Source organism: Coregonus clupeaformis, chromosome 2, assembly GCF_020615455.1.
Source record: "Coregonus clupeaformis isolate EN_2021a chromosome 2, ASM2061545v1, whole genome shotgun sequence".
Taxonomy (NCBI): Eukaryota; Metazoa; Chordata; class Actinopteri; order Salmoniformes; family Salmonidae; genus Coregonus; species Coregonus clupeaformis.
In genome coordinates, this window is record NC_059193.1 from 38,219,084 (window position 1) to 38,242,122 (window position 23,039).

General features: G+C 43.5%; 1 protein-coding gene across 1 annotated transcript in view; it reads left to right on the forward strand.

Moving 5' to 3' along the window:
- LOC121535952 (protein diaphanous homolog 2-like) overlaps window positions 1-23,039 on the forward strand; it is a 726,045-nt gene that overhangs the window by 283,922 nt on the left and 419,084 nt on the right. Inside the window, exons 14-16 of the mRNA XM_041843185.2 lie at window positions 11,219-11,337; window positions 13,317-13,381; window positions 14,677-14,781. Coding sequence (XP_041699119.1) covers window positions 11,219-11,337; window positions 13,317-13,381; window positions 14,677-14,781 — 289 coding nt within the window. The remainder of the gene's footprint in view (window positions 1-11,218; window positions 11,338-13,316; window positions 13,382-14,676; window positions 14,782-23,039) is intronic.

Consider the following 23,039-nt stretch of genomic DNA (forward strand, 5'->3'; position numbering starts at 1 on the left):
ATCTAGAATCGGCTTCCTATTTCGCAACAAAGCCTCCTTCACTCATGCTGCCAAACATGCCCTCGTAAAACTGACTATCCTACCGATCCTTGACTTCGGCGATGTCATTTACAAAATAGCCTCCAACACTCTACTCAGCAAATTGGATGTAGTCTATCACAGTGCCATCCGTTTTGTCACCAAAGCCCCATATACTACCCACCACTGTGACCTGTACGCTCTTGTTGGCTGGTCCTCACTACATATTCGTCGCCAAACCCACTGGCTCCAGGCCATCTATAAATCACTGCTAGGCAAATCACCGCCTTATCTTAGCTCATTGGTCACCATAGCAACACCCACCCGTAGTATGCACTCCAGCAGGTATATCTCACTGGTCATCCCCAAAGCCAACACCTCCTTTGGCCGCCATTCCTTCCAGTTCTCTGCTGCCAATGACTGGAACAAATTGCAAAAATCTCTGAAGCTGGAGACTCTTATCTCCCTCACTAACTTTAAGCATCAGTTGTCAGAGCACCTTACCGATCACTGCACCTGTACACAGCCCATCTGAAATTAGCCCACCCAACTACCTCATCCCCATATTGTTATTTATTTTGTTCATTTGCACCCCAGTATCTCTATTTGCACATCATCTCTTGCACATCTATCATTCCAGTGTTAATAGTAATTGTAATTATTTTCCACAATAGCCTATTTATTGCCTTACCTCCATAACTTGCTACATTTGCACACACTGTATATATATTTTCTGTTGTATTTTTGACTTTATGTTTTGTTTTACCCCATATGTAACTCTGTGTTGTTGTTTTTATCGCACTGCTTTGCTTTATCTTGGCCAGGTCGCAGTTATAAATAAGAACTTGTTCACAACTGGCTTACCTGGTTAAATAAAGGTGAAATAAAATAAAAATAATAATAAACACATACAATCATCTGTAAGGTCCCCAGTCAAGCAGAGTATTGGAAAACCAGTGATGTTTTCCAGTACCTCACAAAGACGACACCTATTGGGTAAGATAGGTAAACATTTTAAAAGCAGACATTGAATATCCCTTTGAGCATGGTGAAGTTATTAATTACACTTTGGATGGTGTGTCAATACAGCCAGTCACTACAAAGATATAGGCATCCTTCCTAACTCAGTTGCCGGAGAGGAAGGAAACTGCTCAAGGATTTCACCATGAGGCCAATGGTGACTTTACAACAGTTAGAGTTGAATGGCTGTGATAGAAGAAAACTGAGGATGGATCAACAACATTGTAGTTACTCCACAATACTAACGTAAATTAACATTTTCCAAAACATGCATCCTGTTTGCAACAAGGCACTAAAGTTATACTGCAAAAAAATTGGGCAAAACAATTCACTTTTTGTCCTGAATACAAAGTGTTATGTTTGGGGCAAATCCAATACAACACATTACTGACTTCCACTCTCCATATGTTCAAGCATAGTGGTGGCTGCATCATGCTATGGGTATGTTTGTAATCGTTAAGTACTGGGGAGTTTTTCACAGGCAACATCCTAGAGGAAAACCTGCTTCAGTCTTCTTTCCACCAGACACTGGGAGATTAATTCACCTTTCAGCAGGACAACAACCTAAAACACAAGGCCAAATCTACACTGAAGCTGCTTATCAAGAAGACAGTGAATGTTCATGAGTGGCCTAGTTACGGTTTTGACTTAAATCTACTTGAAAGTCTATGACAAGACCTGAAAATGGTTGTCTAGCAATGATCAACAACCACTTTGACAGAGCTTGAAGAATTTTGAAAATAATAATGGGCTAAATTTGTGGCTTATTTTATTTTCAATAATTAATCTGCAAGTGCCATGCTTAACGAATGGGAGCAAATCAAACCCCTGGTAAATATAGAGCAATCTCCTCTTTTGGAGAGGAGCGATATGGGGATTACACCGGTCTTGTGGAGCATGGGGTTGGGAGGGGAGCTTGTGCTGGTGCTAGAAGCCAAATGGAGAGGGAAGGTGCCAGAGTGAAAGATGGAAGGACTGGTGCTGGAGACATACAGTGCTTTCAGAAAGTATTAACACCCCTTGACTTTTTCCACATTTTGTTGTTACAAAATGGGATTAAAATGGAATTTAATTGTAATTTTTTTGTCAACAATCTAAACAAAACACTCAGCGTCAAAGTGAAACAAAAACTCTTTCTTTCTTTTAAACATTTAATTTATGGAAAATAAAATACTAATATATCTTGATTAGATAAGAATTTAACCCCCTGATTCATTGCATGTTAGATTCACCTTTGGCAGCGATTACGGCCCCAAACATAACACTTTGTATTCAGGACAAAAATGTCATTTATTTGCCAAATTTTTTGCAGTATTACTTTTGTGCCTTATTGAAATCAGGATGCATGTTTTTGAATATTTTTTTCCTGGCTTCCTTCATTTCACTCTGTCATTTATGTTAGTATTGTGGAGTATCTACAATGTTGTTTATCCATCCTCAGTTATCTCCTATCCAATGTTCCCTCTAAGCTGTGCAGGGGAACCCACTGAGAGAAGCATGAGATTGAACTTCAGTCAACTTTCTAGAGTTTTCCCAGTTAGTTAACACTATCAATGCTTCTCTTTACTGTGGCAGTTCTGATCAAATCAACGCAATATTAGCCACTTTCAATGCAACATACCGAAACAAAACCAACTATGCAATATGTTTAGTTGTAGGCAGAACGCATCGGAATAAGATTCTATTGCATTGACAGGCACGACTCAGCCCGTACTCTACACAGACTGACCGGTGAGGCATTACCAATCAGAGCTGCAGTAGCCCTATAGTCAAATAGACCATTGCCATATATGGATCTGTACCATTTACTTTGAACTGGACTGTTTACAGCATGAGTGGTTGTGAGTAGATGCGCTTGTTTTGAGATCAAAGCGAGAGCTGCATGTAGCCACGTGTGCACATTTTGTTCATATCCTTTGCTAGTTAGTAAGTTATTAGCCCAGTTATAGATAATTTGTAGTCAGCAATAGGGGAGTGATTGCTTCCTACAAGAGCAGAAAACATGTACATTTGAAAGCTAGTCAGGTAAATAGCTTTTTTTTTGTCTTAAAGGGGAAGTGTTGTATTTTGAGACAGGCTTGCATAAGCTAAGTAGCCAATAGGCAGAGGGTAGCATCATTTGTCTGATTCGCTGTAATAATGGTATGGGAATAATAATGCATTTTATTTTGTAAAGTGGTTTCTTGCATCAAACATCACAACAACATTTTCAGTCACCTCCTTGTCTGAAGGACAAGTGGATAAACAGGTTAATGTCAAGCCCTTCATGTTTTTTGTTTGTTTGTTTTTTTATCTCCCTGAACGGTTACCCATCTACCAATAGGTGTCCTTCTTTGAGAACCAATGTAAAACCTCCCTGGTCTTTGTGGTTGAATCTTTGCTTGATCTTCACTGCTTGACTGAGGGACCTTACAGATAATTGTATGTGTGGGGTACAGAGATGAGGTAGCCATTCAAATATCATGTTAAACACTATTATTGAGTCCAAGCAACTTATTATGTGACTTGTATTATATGACATTTTTACTCCTGAACTTATTTAGGCTTACCATAACAAAAGGGTTGAATACTTATTGACTCAAGACATTTCATCTTTTAATTTTGTAAACATTGCTAAAACATATTCCTCCTTTGACATTATGGGGTATTGTGTGTAGATCAGTGACACAAATTCTCAATTTAATCCATTTTAAAATCAGGCTGTAACACAACAAAATGTGGGGTGTGAATACTTTCTGAAGGCTTCTGGTACCCAGCCCTGCCCAGGCTCTGGTGGGGCCTGACAGTTCTGGGTCACTCGCTCGCTGCTTCCCTTCCCCAGTTTTCTCAGTGGCGGTGGCAGGGAGGAGCGGGGGATTCCGGGAAAATAGGGCGGCTTATTGAGATAATAATGTGGTCTACATCGGTGACAGTCATAAGCCGTGTTAGCGCTAAGCCACACAGGGGCGACGTGCGCTCGTTCGTTATCGTTTGAGTGGGCAAATCCAGTCGTTGAAACAAAACATTTGCCATTTCATGCTTAACAAAAACGTCGTGTTTAATGGAAATCTGGTTTGATTTGTTTTGGTTCTTCTAATATCTGTTTACGATATGATAAGGCCTGCCCACATTTTAGAGGGAACCACCATTTGCTCCTTGTCATCACAAATAAAGCCTCACATATATGACATATAGTATAAACAGAAATCCAGTCATGTAAATTGTTTCAGTATGCACTCATACGTGTTTCCCCATGCATATTCAGAGATCTGCACTTTTGTTTTTTGAAGGGATCTCTCTGAAATTAAATGCATCCCTACAAATCCAGCCTATCTAGTTCACAATGAGGCCTCCGCTCAAAGGAATTCATCTATTTGAGCCACATAAATGCTTTTACCCCCTGCTCCCCCTTCCAAAAGAAGTAGAAAAAGATCAGGACTTTGAAACAAGCTTTGATTTCCTTATCTGCATCATAGCCGTGTTACGATTTCAGCCTTCTGAGCCTCCCCACCACTCACCCTGAGTATCAGTGAGAAGCATGGCGTCCGACCACAGAGGCCAAGAGGAAATTAGAGCACAGCAAATCTGCCGTCCACAGATTGCTGGCGTTCCTAATATAGGCGTCCCTCAGATCTTTCTATGTGGGAGGAAAACAAATGAGGGTACATGAGGACCGGCTGGCAGCTGTGCCTAACCTCCTCACCCACAGTGTGATTATGAGGCTACTCACATAGCCACAGTACAAAATGATTCTCTATATGCCATATATAGGAGTGGTTCCAGTTCGCCATTGGCACTGCTTTTTAGTCCAGGACTAGGCTTAATCTATCTCTGGGAAACCGGCCCATATAGTCTGGTGGTAATTATCATATGCATTGTGATGTCACGAGAGGCTGTGTCCTGGAGGGACGTTACATCCCCCTGAGATGGCTGCAAACCCAGACAGCTATGGCTCCATCTGCTGGTATGGTCGGGAACTCCAACCCTCTATGGCCAATCTTCCCACGCAGCTGAAACCAATCAGGAGCTGATGAGCTGAAGGTTTGTTGAAGGGAAGAGACACACTGAGGGGGTGAAGAGACACAGTCTCCAACCTGGGCTCTCTGGAGGACAAGAGTGCTGCACGTCCATGAGGAATATAAGGATTTGGAGATACTTACCTTTGGGGAAATACTCACCTTTGGATATATGCACCTGTGGAAATACGTGTGGGACATTTGGAAGGACGTTTTGCTGGGTTGGCCACTAGCTGCAACGTGGAATACAGTAAGACTGGGGAAAAGTTATTTGAGCGAGTGAGAGTTATGATTGTGGATGTGGAAGAGACATCCCTGAACTGTTAACCCTTAAAGAGCCACCAGAGAACAGAATTGTGTTATACTTTCGTTAGTTTCCCAAGACCTTTAATAAAATCCTTGTTTTGGTTGAACCTGGTCTCCTTGCACTACTTGAGCAATCCCGCTGAAAGCTGTGTAGCCTCTCGTGACGTCACAGATGGTGGAGAACACGGGCACGCTCAAGCGTTAATAGTGCATGTCAGAGGAGGATACCGAAGGTTTGATCACCCAGTTTTCCAAGTTGGCCGTAGGCTCCCCGCCGACTGAAATGGAGGACATATTGAAAGCCCTTGTTGCTGGCCAGCAAGCCCAGATGCAAGCAAACGTGGCTCTCTTGGAGGAGCAAAAGAAAGCCAACCTTCTGAAGGCAGAGGAATTGCAGTTGCAGAGACAGAGGGTGGTCCAAAATACCCGCCCAATAAAGGCAAGTGACTTTATATCTAAGATGGGAGCTACCGATGACATTGAGGCATACCTGCATGCATTTGAGGCCACGGCCACTAGGGAAGCCTGGCCCAAGCAACAGTGGGTTGGTCTGTTAGCCCCCTTTCTAACCGGGGAATCGCTGAATGCTGTCCGGGACCTGGGCCCTGACCAGGTTACTGACTATGATGCCCTGAAGTCTGAGATCCTCAGCAGATATGGACTCACAAAGTTTGGTATGGCCCAGCGCTTTCACAGCTGGACCTTCCAACCAGACCAACCTCCTCGGGCGCAGATGCATGAACTTGTCCGAATCGCAAGGAAATGGCTGGATCCGCAGAGGAATACAGCAGCGGCGGTGGTGGAGGCCGTTGTGGTGGATCGTTACCTACGCGCCCCTGCCTTATGAGGCAAAACGGTTCATCAGTCAACAGGCCTTGACCACGGCTGATCTGACCGTGGAAGCTGTGGAAAAGTACCAGGCCACAGCGGAGATGCTGAATGCTTCCCGAAAAAGACCCCAGGAGGGCGGCCCCACCACAAATGGGAAGAACCCGTCCAAAGGACCCCAAGGTCTCGAACCCAGCCACGTCAGGACTTATCCCGGCTCCAGGGGGAGCCAGAAACCAGGCGGGTCCAAGAAGAGTACACCAGGAGGGGGAAACTCGACAGTGTTACCGGTGTGGGGAGATGGGACATATCTCCTGGCAGTGTGGGAAACCAGCCGATGAACCTATGCCCACTGCGGAGTCCTCCAGCTCAGCACCCACACACCGTTTTGCCTCGCTCTTGGGAGTCGTAGATGGCGGCCCAGATCGACCCCCCCACCTGCCCGGTAACTGTGAATCACCATGATGTGGAGGCCTTACTGGATTCTGGTAGCCGGGCCACCCTGGTGCGTAAGGATTTGGTGGGCCCAACGTGTTTGACCCCGGGGAAAGTCCTCCCAGTTTCCTGTGTCCATGGGGACACCAGAGAATACCCCATTACTGAACTTACAATGACCAGCACACGGGGAACCATACACACGACGGCGGGGGTGGTTGATTCCCTCCCCGTCCCTGTCCTAATTGGACGAGACTGCCCAGCCTTTTACCCACTCTGGAGAGAGTCTCAGGAGAGGATAACCCGAGTACCTCGGAAACGGAGAGGCAAGACTCATGCTGGGAAGGCTCCGGTGCAATCCTCCGAATTACTCACTCCCGCCCGGGCTCTGATAGGGATGGCAGGTGCCCAGACCGACACAGAGACGGAGCTACAGAATCTGGACAAAGAACTGTCTGGTCTGAAGGGGACCGCTGAGAGGTATCGTTTGTTAAAGCAACAGTTAGACATGAAGACAGAAGAGTTAGATATCCTCCAGGCTAAACTCCAACAGAGCTCCTTCCATAAGCAACAGGAGGAGCTGGAGAGGCTGCGCAGGACCATCGAGGAGTGTGAGGAGACCCTGCGCAGTAGTAAGGAGGTCCAGAAGAAGGCAGAGGAGAAGTACAAGGTGTTGGAGAACAAGATGAAGAATGCGGAGGCAGAGAGAGAGAAGGAACTGAAAGCTGCTCAACAGAAGCTAAACTCTGCTAAAACCAAGGCTGATGCGTTCAGTAAGAAACTCAAGGAGAGACAACAGGAGGCTGAGTCCCTGGTCCTAGAGGTGGTGGAGTTGAAGAGAGAGCAGGCTGGCAAGCACCACGGCAATGCGGACGCCCTCTCCCGGCGTGATGCCTTCTTCGCTGCCTTTACCCCGACGAGGACGTCGGTCCCGAGGAGGGGGATGTGTGATGTCACGAGAGGCTGTGTCCTGGAGGGACGTTACATCCCCCTGAGATGGCTGCAAACCCAGACAGCTATGGCTCCATCTGCTGGTATGGTCGGGAACTCCAACCCTCTATGGCCAATCTTCCCACGCAGCTGAAACCAATCAGGAGCTGATGAGCTGAAGGTTTGTTGAAGGGAAGAGACACACTGAGGGGGTGAAGAGACACAGTCTCCAACCTGGGCTCTCTGGAGGACAAGAGTGCTGCACGTCCATGAGGAATATAAGGATTTGGAGATACTTACCTTTGGGGAAATACTCACCTTTGGATATATGCACCTGTGGAAATACGTGTGGGACATTTGGAAGGACGTTTTGCTGGGTTGGCCACTAGCTGCAACGTGGAATACAGTAAGACTGGGGAAAAGTTATTTGAGCGAGTGAGAGTTATGATTGTGGATGTGGAAGAGACATCCCTGAACTGTTAACCCTTAAAGAGCCACCAGAGAACAGAATTGTGTTATACTTTCGTTAGTTTCCCAAGACCTTTAATAAAATCCTTGTTTTGGTTGAACCTGGTCTCCTTGCACTACTTGAGCAATCCCGCTGAAAGCTGTGTAGCCTCTCGTGACGTCACAGCATGTATTGGTAATTTCTGTTAAACATAATACACATAATACATACAGTGTACAGTAGTTGCACCGGCTGTCACTCAGTCAACACCACTTTAATTAAACAAACTCCAGGTAGTTGTCCAATTAAGTGATTTTTGAGGCTTGGGAGTGTAGGTTATACTTCTACACTACCGTTCAAAAGTATGGGGTCACTTAGACATGCCTTATTTTCAAAAGAAAATAAAAAAAAAATTGCTCATTAAAATAACATAAAATTGACCAGAAATACAGTGTAGACATTGTTAATGTTGTAAATGCCTATTGTAGCTGGAAACTGCTAATTTTTAATGGAATATCTACATAGGCGTACAGAGGTCCATTATCAACAACCATCATTCCTGTGTTCCAATGGCACGTTGTGTTTGCTAATCCAAGTTTATCATTTTAAAAGGCTAATTGATCATTAGAAAACACTTTTGCAATTATGTTAGCATAGCTGCAAAATGTTGTGTTGATTAAAGAAGCAATAAAACTGTCCTTCTTGAGACTAGTTGAGTATCTGGAGCATCAACAATTGTGGGTTCGATTACAGGCTCAAAATGGCCATAAACAAATAACTTTCTTCTGAAACTCGTCAGTCTATTCTTGTTCTGAGAAATTAAGGCTATTCCATGTGAGAAATTGCCAAGAAACTGAAGATCTCGTACAACACTGTGTACTACTCCCTTCACAGAACAGTGCAAACTGTCTCTAACCAGAATAGAAAGAGGAGTGGGAGGCCGCGGTGCACAACTGAGCAAGAGGACAAATACATTAGAGTGTCTAAACAGGTACAGAAGTATCTATATCCACAGTAAAACGAGTCATATATCGACATAACCTGAAAGGCCACTCAGCAAGGAAGAAGCCACTGCTCCAAAACCACCATTAAAAAGCCAGACTACAGTTTGCAACTGCACATGGGGACAAAGATCGTACTTTTTGGAGAAATGTCCTCTTGTCTGATTAAACAAAAATATAACTGTTTGGTCAAAATGACCATCGTTATGTTTGGAGGAAAAAGGTGAGGGCTTGCAAGCCAAAGAACACCATCCCAACCGTGAAGCACGGTAGTGGCAGCATCATGCTGTGGGGGTGCATTGCTGCAGGAGGGACTGATGCACTTCACAAAATAGATGGCATCATGAGGAAGGAAAATTATGTGGATATATTGAAGCAACATCTCAATACATCAGTCAGGAAGTTAAAGCTTGGTCGCAAATAGGTCTTCCAAATGGACAATGACCCCAAGCATACTTCCAAAGTTGTGGCAAAATGGCTTAAAGACAACAAAGTCAAGGTATTGGAGTGGCCATCACAAAGCCCTGACCTCAATCCTATAGAAAATGTGTGGGCAGAACTGAAAAAGCGTGTGCGAGCAAGGAGGCCTACAAACCTGACTCAGTTACACCAGCTCTGTCAGGAGGAATGGGTCAAAATTCACCCAACTTATTGTGGGAAGCTTGTGGAAGGCTACCCAAAACGTTTGACCCAAGTTAAACAATTTAAAGGCAATGCTACCAAATACTAATTGAGTGTATGTAAACTTCTGGCCCACTGGGAATGTGATGAAAGAAATACAAGCTGAAATAAATCATTCTCTCTACTATTATTCTGACATTTCACATTCTTAAAATAAAGTGGTGATCCTAACTGACCTAAAACAGGGAATTGTTACTAGGATTAAATGTCAGTAATTGTGAACAACTGAGTTTAAATGTATTTGGCTAAGGTGTATGTAAACTTCCGACTTCAACTGTACTCAACTAGTCTCAAGAAGGCCAGTTTTATTGCTTCTTTAATCAGCACAACCGTTTTCAGCTGTGCTAACATAACTGCAAAATGGTTTTCTAATGATCAATTAGCCTTTTAAAATGATAAACTTGGATTAGTAAACACAACATACCATTGGAACATAGGACTGATGGTTGCTGATAATGGGCCTCTGTACACCTATGTAGATATTCCATTAAAAATCAGCCGTTTCCAGCTACAATAGCCATTTACAACATTAACAATGTCTACACTGTATTTCTGATCAATTTGATGTTATTTTAATGGACAAAATAATTGCTTTTCTTTCAAAAACAAGGATATTTCTAAGTGACCCCAAACTTTTGAACGGTAGTGTACATTCACATATTTTTTGTTTCACACTGATCATTGCTTTCCATGCATTTCCATACTGCCATGAGGAAGTAATCCTAATCAAATAAATTGGCATAGGCATCATAAAGTAAGTGTGATATGACTGGGAACAACTTCTCGTAACCTAGAAAAATCCACATTCATTTTGTAAATCCCAGATTTAACTAGCATTGACCGGGAGCAAGTGACAAATTATTCCTGTACCTCGAGTGTGGATTTTTGAGCCGGCGACAGTTCCTCGGAAACGGTCCCTAATCATTAAAATGCAGCCTCCGTGTGCTCGGGGGGGGAGAGGAGATGAGACATTTCTGGTGGGAAAATTGCATTTCTACTGGCACCATTCAAGGTCATGCTTGGAACCTAATTATTTGCCACTACGGGGCTCAGCTTAAGTTGACATTGTATTTGCTAAATGTCACTCGCAATTAAAGTTGATAATATAACTGGGGAAAGGTCACACACCAACCTGTGTGGTGTGAACATGAGTCCCGGCTGATTCAGACGTTACCCCCTCGCTCTGTCACCCTCCCAAAACACGCCGACATCTTCTCCCTGCCATTGTGCTTTTAATTACACTGATTAGATTTGCATTTTTGGTTTATGGGGGCCCTTAATTGGCAAATAATATTGCAAATTAGGCGAGTGGGCATCGTGACGGCCGCTCCGAGTTCCACGCCACCAAGATTAAGTTAGCGAATTCACGATCTGCGTAAAAAGCAGGTGATCAAATTTAATTGAATTATTTTTTTCAAACGTGCAACCTTTTCGATCTGGCATTCTGTGACCTCTAGGTTGAGTAAGGGGATAATTTGTGGAGAATTGGGGTTGTGTAAGTTTGTCACTCTCCTGTTCTTGGTGTGCATGCTAATAACTGTGTTGTGCTCTCTCAGGCCCCAGTACTACAAGGTGATAGAGGAATGTGTGTCTCAGGTGGTCCTCCATCGCAATGGGATGGACCCAGACTTCGGATACAGGGAGAGACTGGATGTAGACTTCACCCACCTCATCGGTAGGTCTGCCAGAGCTCTGTGTTTCCTCTGACATTTAGAAGGGTGAATTTGCACCCAGTAGGTAACCACTATACATTGAATTCATGTCATTATGAACACATTTTAAACCGTTTCTGGTTTTGCATCCTAGGTTGCCCTCAAACCAGTTTCCGGTTTCTGGTTTTGCCTCCTAGGTTGCACTCAAACCAGTTTCTGGTTTTGCCTCCTAGGTCGCCCTCAAACCAGTTTCTGGTTTCTGGTTTTGCATCCTAGGTTGCTCTCAAACCAGTTTCTGGTTTCTGGTTTTGCATCCTAGGTTGCCCTCAAACCAGTTTCTGGTTTCTGTTTTTTTCCTCCTAAGTTGCACTCAAACAAGTCTCTGGTTTCTGGTTTTGCCTCCTAGGTTGCCCTCAAACCAGTTTCTAGTTTTCTGTTTTCTCTTTTTTTCCTCCTAGGTCTCCTCAAACCAGTTTCTGGTTTCTGGTTTGCCTCCTAGGTTGCACTCAAAACAGTCTCTGGTTTCTGGTTTTGCCTCCTAGGTTGCCCTCAAACCAGTTTATGGTTTCTGGTTTTGCCTCCTAGGTTGCCCTCAAACCAGTTTATGGTTTTGCCTAGGTTGCCCTCAAACCAGTTTTTAGTTTCTGGTTTTGCCTCCTAGGTTGCCCTCAAACCAGTTTCTGGTTTCTGGTTTTGCCTCCTAGGTCGCCCTCAGACCAGTTTCTGGTTTTGCATCCTAGGTTGCCCTCAAACCAGTTTCTGGTTCTGGTTTTGCCTCCTAGGTTGCCCTCAAACCAGTTTCTGGTTTCTGGTTTTGCGTCCTACGTTGCACTCAAACCAGTCTTTGGTTTCTGGTTTTACCTCCTAGGTCGCCCTCAAACCAGTTTCTGGTTTCTGGTTTTGCCTCCTAGGTCGCCCTCAAACCAGTTTCTGGTTCTGGTTTTGCCCCCTAGGTCGCCCTCAAACCAGTCTCAGGTTTCTGGTTTTGCCTCCTAGGTCGCCCTCAAACCAGTCTCTGGTTTCTGGTTTTGCCTCCTAGGTCGCCCTCAAACCAGTCTCTGGTTTCTCGTTTTGCCTCCTAGGTCGCCCTCACCTACATATTGTACAGGCAGAAAGAAAAGATGGAAACGCGAGTTTGAATCAGTCAACATTTTTTATATGCTAGTCTTGTGATTCAGTATACATTATATTTTGTCTCCAAATCTCTCTAAATCATCCTCTGACATATTTTTTTGTTTAACCACGGACACAGTGGGGGATGTCGCAATATTCCGTAGCCACTCTATTATTATCTTTCCACATCCCCTCCCCCGAGAGCCTACCCAGAAACACCTGCAGCTGCTTGACATATATAAGATAAGGTAGTCTAATTACGCATAAATAATGCATTATCTGTTAGGTGTGACTGTGGCACATCATGTCTCATCATAAGCACATGGAGATTTCACAACATTTTCACTCAGCTGAAGACATTCATCAGCAGTGTTTCATGAATCATAGAGGAAACAAGGTCTATTTGCCTTAAATTAGATATGCAATCATTCATTGTCTTCAAATAGAAACAAAATCATGAAATAACTGAGGTCTCATTCTTTTTTTTTGTTAGTGTCACTAACAGTTCTGTGACTTGCCAACAAAGGCTCATTAAAAGTTTCCAAGCCCATCCATGAAGAAAAAAAAACACACTCATGTTAGATTTTCTAACTTTTTTTCTATCACTGTGCTTTAATGAGTTGAAAAGAAATGTTTCGGGCTTAGTTTTTTAAAATTAAGGTCAGCAAACCTGCCGAACAGAATACAAATCCCCCAGGTGCCCCCTCCCCCCCCTTTCTTCTTCGCTAATTTCCTCTATTTCCTCTCTCTCTCTTTTGCAATATTAACTTTACGTTTGATTTGAAATCTTAAATAGGATGTTAACAATGTACAGTATAATTGAGAAAATCTTAGTCACTTCATGGTTGCTTACTGTCGTTGCTGCCGTCTGTCCCCTTTTGTCTTACAGATCAGTGCGTGGATAAAGCCAAAGTGGATGAGAGCGAACTGAAGGCTGCTGAGTTCTCCAAAAAGGTGAGGTATAATGCATCAACCTCTCAACGCCATTGGTATGCCACCACCACACTCCCATCAGAAAAGTTTTTCCGCCTAGAGCTCCCAGACTGGCTATTGATTTCTGGGCCCTGATCAATAGCTGGCAACAGAGGTACATGATCTGTCTCAGTTTTGCAAGGATCAATGCTGATGCTCCAACATATACTTGTTTGTGTCCGCGACGGGGTGCGAGTTACAATATGTACAGACACTGTTCAGAACCCTTTATTGACCTGTCATTGCAATAGGGGGCCTTCAAAGAACCAGTTTTCTCATGTATTAACTTTTTACTTTAGGTGCTTTTTTGCATCAAAGAAACATCGGAGAGGAAATAATTCTGAGATGTGTTTTATGAATTACGTTTTAAAGTAAAAGCTACAGTGTTGAGGAAAGATTGGACTCTCCTCTCATCCACTCAGCCCAATGTGATAGCCTAACTCCTGATACTTTTAGATACTTTATAACTGGGTTGCAGTACTTGAGTAGCCTACTTTATTAAGCATCCACACTCATCTTCAAAGGAAGGAAAAAATCACTTTATTCCAATGTAATGATAGACAGTACATTCAATCAGTTGACACTGTATATTTTTCAGTACACAACCAATACTGTGTGAGTCATTGGTCCTTCCAACAGAATCCTCCAGAAGTGTTGTGACTCAAACCTTTATGTCTGATTAAAGGCAAGGTACTCCGGTTTGGTACTCCATGGTACTCAAGGTACTGCTCTATAAAGGCCTGGTACAGTATCACCACCCCGCAGATGCCCTCACTCCCCACAGCATCCCTGCCTCTGTGTAGGGGACATACAATTTACAATTTATTCATTTAGCAGACACTTTTATCCAGAGTGACTTACAGTAGTGAGAGCATACATTTTTGTACATCTGAGGCGTCCTGGATGTGAGTGGAATGAGAGCAGTGACCGCCCCTGCGGTGACATTGAAAACATTGTCCTGACACGGGTTGCTTTCCCACAAAGGTTAGGTCCGTCACCAACACATGAAAGCCAGACCCAAAACACAGACAGAAGACGACAGGATAAAGGGCCACCAAAGGCCTATGAATAGAGATGGGGGACAAGTGCGTGCGAGGCTGTGTGTTTCGGTGTGTGTTGACGTGCCCCGCGGTAGGCCGTTCTCTTGAGACGCCCTGACCAGAGTGTGTGTCTGTGTGTCTGTGTGTCTGTGTGTCTGTGTGTGTGTGTGTGTGTGTGTGTGTGTGTGTGTGTGTGTGTGTGTGTGTGTGTGTGTGTGCTGTGTTGAATTTTTGCAGTTCGATGAGGAGTTCAGTGCTCGGCAGGATGCCCAGGCCGAGTCCCAGAAGAAGGAGGAGAAAATCAAAGAGCTGGAAGGGCAGATCTGCAACCTGAAGACCCAGGTAATGACACCAGAGGAGAGGGGAACGGGGCATGCACACCCACTACTCCAAACTGCAGTCTGAATCCACAAGCTCTCCATAGAGGTCTTGTACAAACCCAGTATTGACAAGGGCATAGGAAATAAAGGAAACACTAAACCAAGATTGGGGCTAGCATCCAACATTGAGCACGTCATATGAAAGAAGGCATTTAGTTGTTTCTCCAAAGCATGATGGTCCAAGTTAATCTGGTTGTGAGGAAAATGATTTGTACTAATTTGGTCAAATTGAAACCTTTCTACCCCAATCACGGATGCGAGACTCCTTCTAAGTGGGTATTTTTCAGCCATGCGGGAGCGTTTGATTCAATAAAGGGTCAATCTCCTTTTTAAAATGTTGGATTCGATATTGGGTGAATTGCTCCATGGGAGCCTGTTCCATGCAATTGTATCATCACAGCGATGGATTGCATTTATTCTCTGGCCTTGGCATCCCCATCTCTTCCAAACAAAACCCCTCAAACCTGAGCACAGAAAATTACTGCTATTTCCTCCTTAACCCAATTTGAAACACTTCAGTGCTGCCTTGAGACAAAAGGGCAGTTTGCTTCCCTGCTTACCAAATTTAATATAAACCAATGCTGAAAGATGGCATGGCATCCAGTATCCGAGATTGTTTTTCTCCAAACTAAATTCTGTTGCAGTTGCAAATGTCCGCACTCCCCCATCATATCCTTTTTTCCGCACCTGCACATTTAGCTCTGTCACGCGTTGCCGGGACTTTTCCCAAAGACAAGTCGCTATCATTAAGGTCCCTGGCAGCCTCAACAACCATTTATTGTCATTAGGGTGCAGCACGAGGCTTGGCCCTCTTCCTGGCTAGGCCAAGGCAAGTTATTTTTCTTTCTTCCCCCGATTGCACTTAATTTGTGTGCAGTCCGCACTCCCCCACTTCATCTGCCTGAGTGCCATGTCGACACTCGTTACCTGCTCTCTCGGCCAAACTCGTTCATCATTCGCTCAGAGCGCCAACGACTGCCCACCCGCCGCCTGCACATATTCATGAGGCCATCACGGTGGCCGGGGCTCCTCCGCACCTCCTCCCCCCTCATCACTCTCTATCATCCCTTCTCTTTCTCTGCTTTCTATCACTGTCTTTCTCTTTCTCTTTTTCTCTCTATCTTTCTCCTGCTCTCTCACTGCATCAGGCAGCGTCAGACTCTGCTTACCTGCTTTCCCTGAGTGCTGCTTTTTATGTACTGTTTTTCACCCCACCCCCCTCCCCCTAACAGGCCCCCGGTCTTTTGAAGCCAGTCTGTTTGTGGTGCATTAACAGGTAGTGTAGCAGAGTGAAGCCCCCCCGAGAGTCAGTTCCTTCTTTTCTTGCCGTCTCTGAACGCTCCTTCAAATGCCTCGGTGCTGCTGGAGCTTTGCGCATCAACAAAAATCTGCCTCAGCAGGGAAACATCTAATGCACTCAGTGAGAGCTCCCATGAATATGGCTACAAGTTCTTCAAGTAACATCCCGTGGGTGTGTAGGCACAGTCTTGAAGGGGGGGCGATGTTAACATGTATGTTGTCACACACCGCATGGCAGGAACGCGCTTGTGGTCAAATTGGTGCCTTTATTACATGTGTAGCATTAGGTGGTTTTCCGAAGGCTTTCTCCTGTTGCACTGGAGGCACGTAGAGGGACATAAAGGGAGACAGGTGCCTTTTGAGTAGGAGGTAGGGGGTTGCTCAGTAGTAACACTCTTGCTAGGAACAGACATCCGTCGTCAATTTGATCTCTTCAGGCATAGTAGATGTGTCATAGCTCTCAATATTTCCACGGCTTCATGACACATATTATTTTCTTTATCTCACAACACTTTATCAGGAGGTACACATTTTGTAATCACAGCAATATTTTGGTTGCGGTGTGGAAATCTTGCAGTGCAGCACAATTGGAGATTAAAATGTAGGAGCTAACAAGATACTCCCATTTTTAATAAGACACGTATTTGAATTATAAAGTGTATCCTTCTTGATGATGTAGCCTGCACAAAGACTAGACATACATGCCTTTTTCTTCCCTTGAAAACTTCGTTTTTGGTCAACCTGTTTAAAAGGGTTGAAACTGCAACAGCTGAAGGACTAAAACCTTTGCATTATGTATCCTAATCCACCTCTGACACAGTGTTGTACAAAGCCATTATCTTCCGGAGCGATGCACCTCTAAATCCATGCAAAGACACAGATTCTTCATCAAAGCTGCTGTGGTGGTGCGTCTGCCATTTTATTGAATATGAATGAAGTTGGAACACTGTTCACATCTCGTCGACAGAGCTCTTTGTGGAAATAAAAGCACACACATCTCACTGTCTCCTAACCCCTGCTACTTCACCTTGTCTATGAACCGACAAATTTAATGAGAATCTGTCTCAGGGAGCTTTCCCGTTGTAACAAGCAGCCCCCTTTTGATGTCTGTTTGATTATCCCCCGCAATCCGATCGAGCACAGGTTTCGCTCGTAAACATCGACAAAGCACAATGAAAACGCAACAAATGTCATTTATCCACCTTCCAACCCACCTCTGCTCAGAGAGAACGGGGGAGGCGTTCATAGAATTGGATAAGGGTGAGATGAATAATTTAGAGGTGCGGTAGGTACCTTGGACCTACTCTGTGCCATGCCATTATTGGGCCTTCACAAACTGGTGGTCATGTAGCTAAACCAGTATGGTTGGGAAAAGGTTGGAAGGCGTAGCGGACTACTCTCTGGCTCTGCCAGTCTACCTGCTGTTTCTCTGGCTATTACATCTTAAAACATATGTTTATGTCAATACCTTCAATACCTTAGATTTAATACATGTGTACTGTATTGTACTAGTGTAATGTTCATAAGCTCCATCAATCACAGCTGAAGAGTCTAAGCTATGCTTGAGGGGTTAAAGTTCATGTTTTGTTAAGACACGGCATGCCATCCACTTTCCCTTGGGATATGGTCTTTAAAATAGAGATCTTCTATACATTAGTGTTCTGTGTACTGTACTAGTGTAATGTACTTAAGTTCCATCCATCACAGCTGGAGTCTAAGCTAGGCTTAAACATTAAAGCTCATGTTTTGTTTTGACACGGCATGCCATCCACATTCCCCAGGGGATATATTAAAATCTTCACAGTCCATAGTTAAGGTGGGAGTATAAAATAAAAGTTCCCTATTCACCTTAAATATTGCACTTTATGACCAATTTCTAAACTCTGATGAAATGGAAGTCCTTATTCGGTCTCCTTTATGAAAGTTTCCATCTCCTTTTCCATTATACATGTTAAATATTTAATACTCCTCAGTCCACAGTAAGGTGAACTCTGTAGGAACAACTCCATATACATATGTTTCACTACACAGTTGAGTATGTACCCATCTACGCAACGGCTGTTGTTAAGATGTTAGAATGTGACTTTGTTCCTGCTCCCCGTTTATTGGTTAGGTGATATAGAGTGAAATATTAAAGGGACAATGGCACATTTCTAACACAAAGTCTTTGGGATAAAATCAATGATTGTATATATATATATTAGATGGAAAAGTGGGGAGTGTGATTTGCTTGGACATATTAGAACATAGCGTTCCAAAGGGGACAATTGAATGGGTTTTGAGGATACATAAATATGTCATCCACTGTGCTATCATATAAATAGCTGTTTCATCTATGCCCTGTAGATAAAAAATTAAATAAAAATGACTAGGTTATTTTTCATGTAATACCAATATACCTTTAAGGGATGGTGACATTTTAATGCTGAAAATAATTTTTTGTTTGTTTGAGGATATTAAATAAATGTGATCTTAGTATACCATCTGACAGGTAGTACAGATGCAACACACACACACACACACACACACACACACACACACACACACACACACACACACATTATACTAATTTCATCATAACCATGTTTTAACTGTATCAGGTAATTTCTCTATAACTTACCCCTCTGCTTGACTTTTTTTCTGTGTTTGATGTTAGCCTCTGTTCTCTGTTAACAAAAGTACTGCTGTTTTCTCTGTCTAGCTAACCACCCTCTCTGTGTCTGTGTGAACGTCTGTATGTCATTTCTGTGTCTGTGTTTGCCATCTGTCCAGTTAACTAGCGAGACAAACAAGCTTAAAGAGGCTCAGAAACTCATCAGTGAAGCTGAGAGCAAGGTGCAGGTGGGTGATCCCTTTGCATCCGGGTACCTCCTTTTTTCTTTCTGCTAACATGGTTGACCAGTATTGCCTGAACATTGAGAAACCTAATCTTGAACCAGAAACTCATGAACCCCTCAAACTCAATCAACTCACCCTCTAAGTATTATGTTTGCTCTGATCTTTGCATATGATTGATGTTTGATAATTGTGCAGTGATCTACATTATATTCCTTTGAAAACTCTTAATCTGATAATAGGGCCACACTCTTGGTCTGTAATTGGAGAATGAAGTTTGTAGATTACGATGAGGTTTGATTTTCTTGCATCATACTAAACAAAAAATGAGTACTATATGAATCTGGTAGATGCACTTGAAACCTATCAACTGAAGTGTTCCATAGAATATCATCAAATGCAGACGTTTGACTGTTGTGATGTAATTCTCCCCAGTAAACACTTTATAATTGAATATCTGCTTTGCTCATTAGAGCCAAGATTGGGGGAAGGTTTAATTGCATAACAGTCCAAATTAATTACCCACCCATCTGACCTCCCCCCACGACGAGTTCTAGGAGCTGTGGATCCCTCAATGAAAGGATTAGATTTAGTATCACTCCACTCTCCTACAATAGTCAGAGCTCCAGATGAGGCTAGCAAGAGGGATAGCCGCCAAGAAGCCATTAGGAGGCATTACTCACCCCGCGTCACCTCTCTCTGATTCCCAGCTAGCAATGATCAGGGACCAGGCTGGAGCTGCCAAGACCCAGCCAAAAAACAGCACCATTGTTCTATAAACAGCCTTTTATGCTGAACAAAAATATAAACGCAACATGTAAAGTATTGGTCCCATGTTTCATGAGCTGAAATAAAAGATCCCAGAAATGTTCCATATGCACAAAAAGTTTATTTTTGCACGCATTTGTTTACGTCCCTGTTAGTGAACATTTCTCCTTTGCCAATATAATCCATCCACCTGACAAGTGTGGCATATCAAGAAGCTGATTAAACAGCATGATCATTACACAAGTGCACCTTGTGCTGGGGACAATAAAAGGCAACTCTAAAATATGCAATTTTGTCACAAAACAATGCCACAGATGTTTTGAGGGAGCTCACAATTGGCATGCTGCGTGTAACCACGCCAGCCCAGGACCTCCACATCCGGCTTCTTCACCTGCGGGATCGTCGGAGACTAGCCACCTGGACAGCTGATAAAACTGTGGGTTTGCACAACTGAATAATTTCGGCACAAACTGTCAGAAACCATCTCAGGGAAGCTTATCTGCGTTCTCATTGTCTTGACCTGACTGCAGTTCGGCGTCGTAACCGACTTCAGTGGGCAAATGCTCACCTTCGATGGCCACTGGCAAGCTGGAGAAGTGTGCTCTTCACGGATGAATCCTGGTTTCAACTGTACTGGGCAGATGGCATGGCGTCTTGTGGACGAGCGGTTTGCTGAAGTCAACGTTGTGAGCAGAGTGCCCCATGGTGGTGGTGGGGTTATGGTATGGGCAGCCATAAGCTACGGACATTTTATCGATGGCAATTTGAATGCACAGAGATACCGTGATGAGATCCTGAGGGCCATCGTCATGCCATTCTTTCGCTGCCATCACCTCCTGTTTTAGCATGATAATGTTCGGCCCCATGTAGCAAGGATCTGTACACAATTCCTGGAAGCTGAAAATGTCCCAGTTCTTCCATGGCCTGCATACTCACCAGATATGTCACCCATTGAGTAAGTGTCGTGCTGCATGAGGCAAATGGTGGTCACACCAGATACTAACTGGTTTTCTGATCTACACCCTACTGTTTTTTAAAAAGTATATGTGACCAACAGATGCATATCTGTATTCCCAGTCATGTGAAATCCATAGATTAGGGCTTAATTTATTTATTTCAATTGACTGATTTCCTTATATGAACTGTAACTCAGTCAAATCTTTGAAATTGTTGCATGTTGCATTGCTATTTTTGTTCAGTGTGGTTGTTTTGAACCAGAGAAACCAATAAAACCAAACAAAGCTATGTTGCTAGGTATAAGGTGCTGGAAGATGCTTGATGCTATGATTGTAGGGTGTAGGAAAGGAATGGTACGCCAGTGATTTACCTGTGGGAGAAGGCGGAGGAGAGCGGAGAGATGATGGCGCCGGATCCCTCGAGGGCGCTGTCGAACGCTGAGTTGATTAGCATTCCGTAGATGAGGCTGGAGGGCCAGGGCGCGGCGGGACGAGAGAGAGAGAGAGCGAGAGAGGGAAAACAAGAGAGCGGGAGGAGCCAAAGATAGGAGGCTCAGAGGGCCCCTGAATGCAGAAAAGACGGCGCTCTAATTTTGCAGCTAATTTGCTTCCATTCTCTCGTATTAATCTTAAAAGAGAAAATGGGCCACGACGGGCTCGGAGATTGACAGACATATATGTGGGTGTCGATGGGTGTTGGGGCAGCCTGCTTCAAATGCTCCTCACCACTCTACACCTTTTGCATTTCCTACCTAATAAACTATCCACTGCTGGCATTGTGTAATCAAAAACTCTGTAATTGTAATGCTTTTAAAAATGAGACCCGTCCCACATCACCCACATAACCCACATAATCGACCGAGTGGGGGGTAGCAAAAGTGGTTTTTGGAAATGAGTAACTTGCGTTCGGTCAATGTTGTGGAAACACTGTGGGCCAAACTTTAGGAAAGAAAGACTGTTGTCGTCTTCTAATCAATTCCAAAGGTAAAATCCTATCAATGCCATGGGCTGTCTAATTGTTCCATTAGTATACATTTTGTCTCTATAAACAGTCGTCCGTCCGTCCCACTTTTATCAATTATTATAAATACCTGTTTATGCTGTAGAGCTGTATGATAGGGCAGACTTGTCAAGGCACTGGCTGGTCTCTATCTTATCAGTAATGGGTTTAATTTCGCCCCTGTCTACCGCCTAATAGCCTTCCTTTGTGAGACCCATCTTGTCGACTTCAAGATGGCAGAGGCAACATTTCTTATCTAGGAGTTCAACCGTGGCCAGACAATCCCCTGGGTTCTCCCCAATTGTTAGGTGTCGGTTGCCCATGCACTGTGCACACACACGTAAATAGGGAATGAGTGTACACGTCTGTGAGGATTTGATACAATACATTATCTACCCGCAGAACCCTACTGCAGTAGATGGCGTTAGCAGAATATTAGCATTCCATTAGTTTCTTCATCAACTCAGATTCAGGTGGCTTTGTTTCTCTCATACACTTAATCTATTAGCAAAATGCAAATATATTGGTGTCTTATTAAGTGAAACACATCATGAACCCAGACACGACACTCCTCTCATTTGAAGAAATTACTGAGAATAGGGTTGATCATTTTTCATAAATACACAATTACATTTTCTCTACTTTAATGAATAACCAGAATGACTTCAGAATCACTGAAGTCACCATACATATGGGCTTTCATTTTTCCTTTTCTGCTGTGTGTAACACTTCACTTATTGAGTGGTGAGATGTAGCATTCATTAATCATTCATAATGCCTTAACGACATAAAGAGTCATAATGCCCTAAAGAGTCATGTTTACAGTGCATTCAGAAAGTATTCAGACCCCTTCCCTTTTTTTCACATTTTGTTACGTTACAGCCTTATTCAAAAATGGATTAAATAAATAAAAAATCCTCATCAATCTACACAATACCCCATAATGAAGAAGCGAAAACTGTTTTTTTGACATTTTTGCTAATGTATTACAAAAATAAAATAAAAATTAATACCTTATTTACGTAAGTATTCAGACCCTTTGCTATGAGACTCGAAATTGAGCTCAGGTGCGTCCTGTTTCCATTGATCATCTTTGAGATGTGTCTACAACTTGATTGGAGTCCACCTGTGGTAAATTCAATTGATTGGACAGGATTTGGAAAGGCACTCACCTGTCTATATTAGGTCCCACAGTTGACAGTGCATGTCAGGGCAACAACCAAGGTCGAAGGAATTGTCCGTAGAGCTCCGAGACAGGATTGTGTCAAGGCACAGATCTGGGGAAGGGTACCAAAACATTTCTGCAGCATTGAAGGTCCCCAAGAACACAGTGGCCTCCATCATTCTCAAATGGAAGAAGTT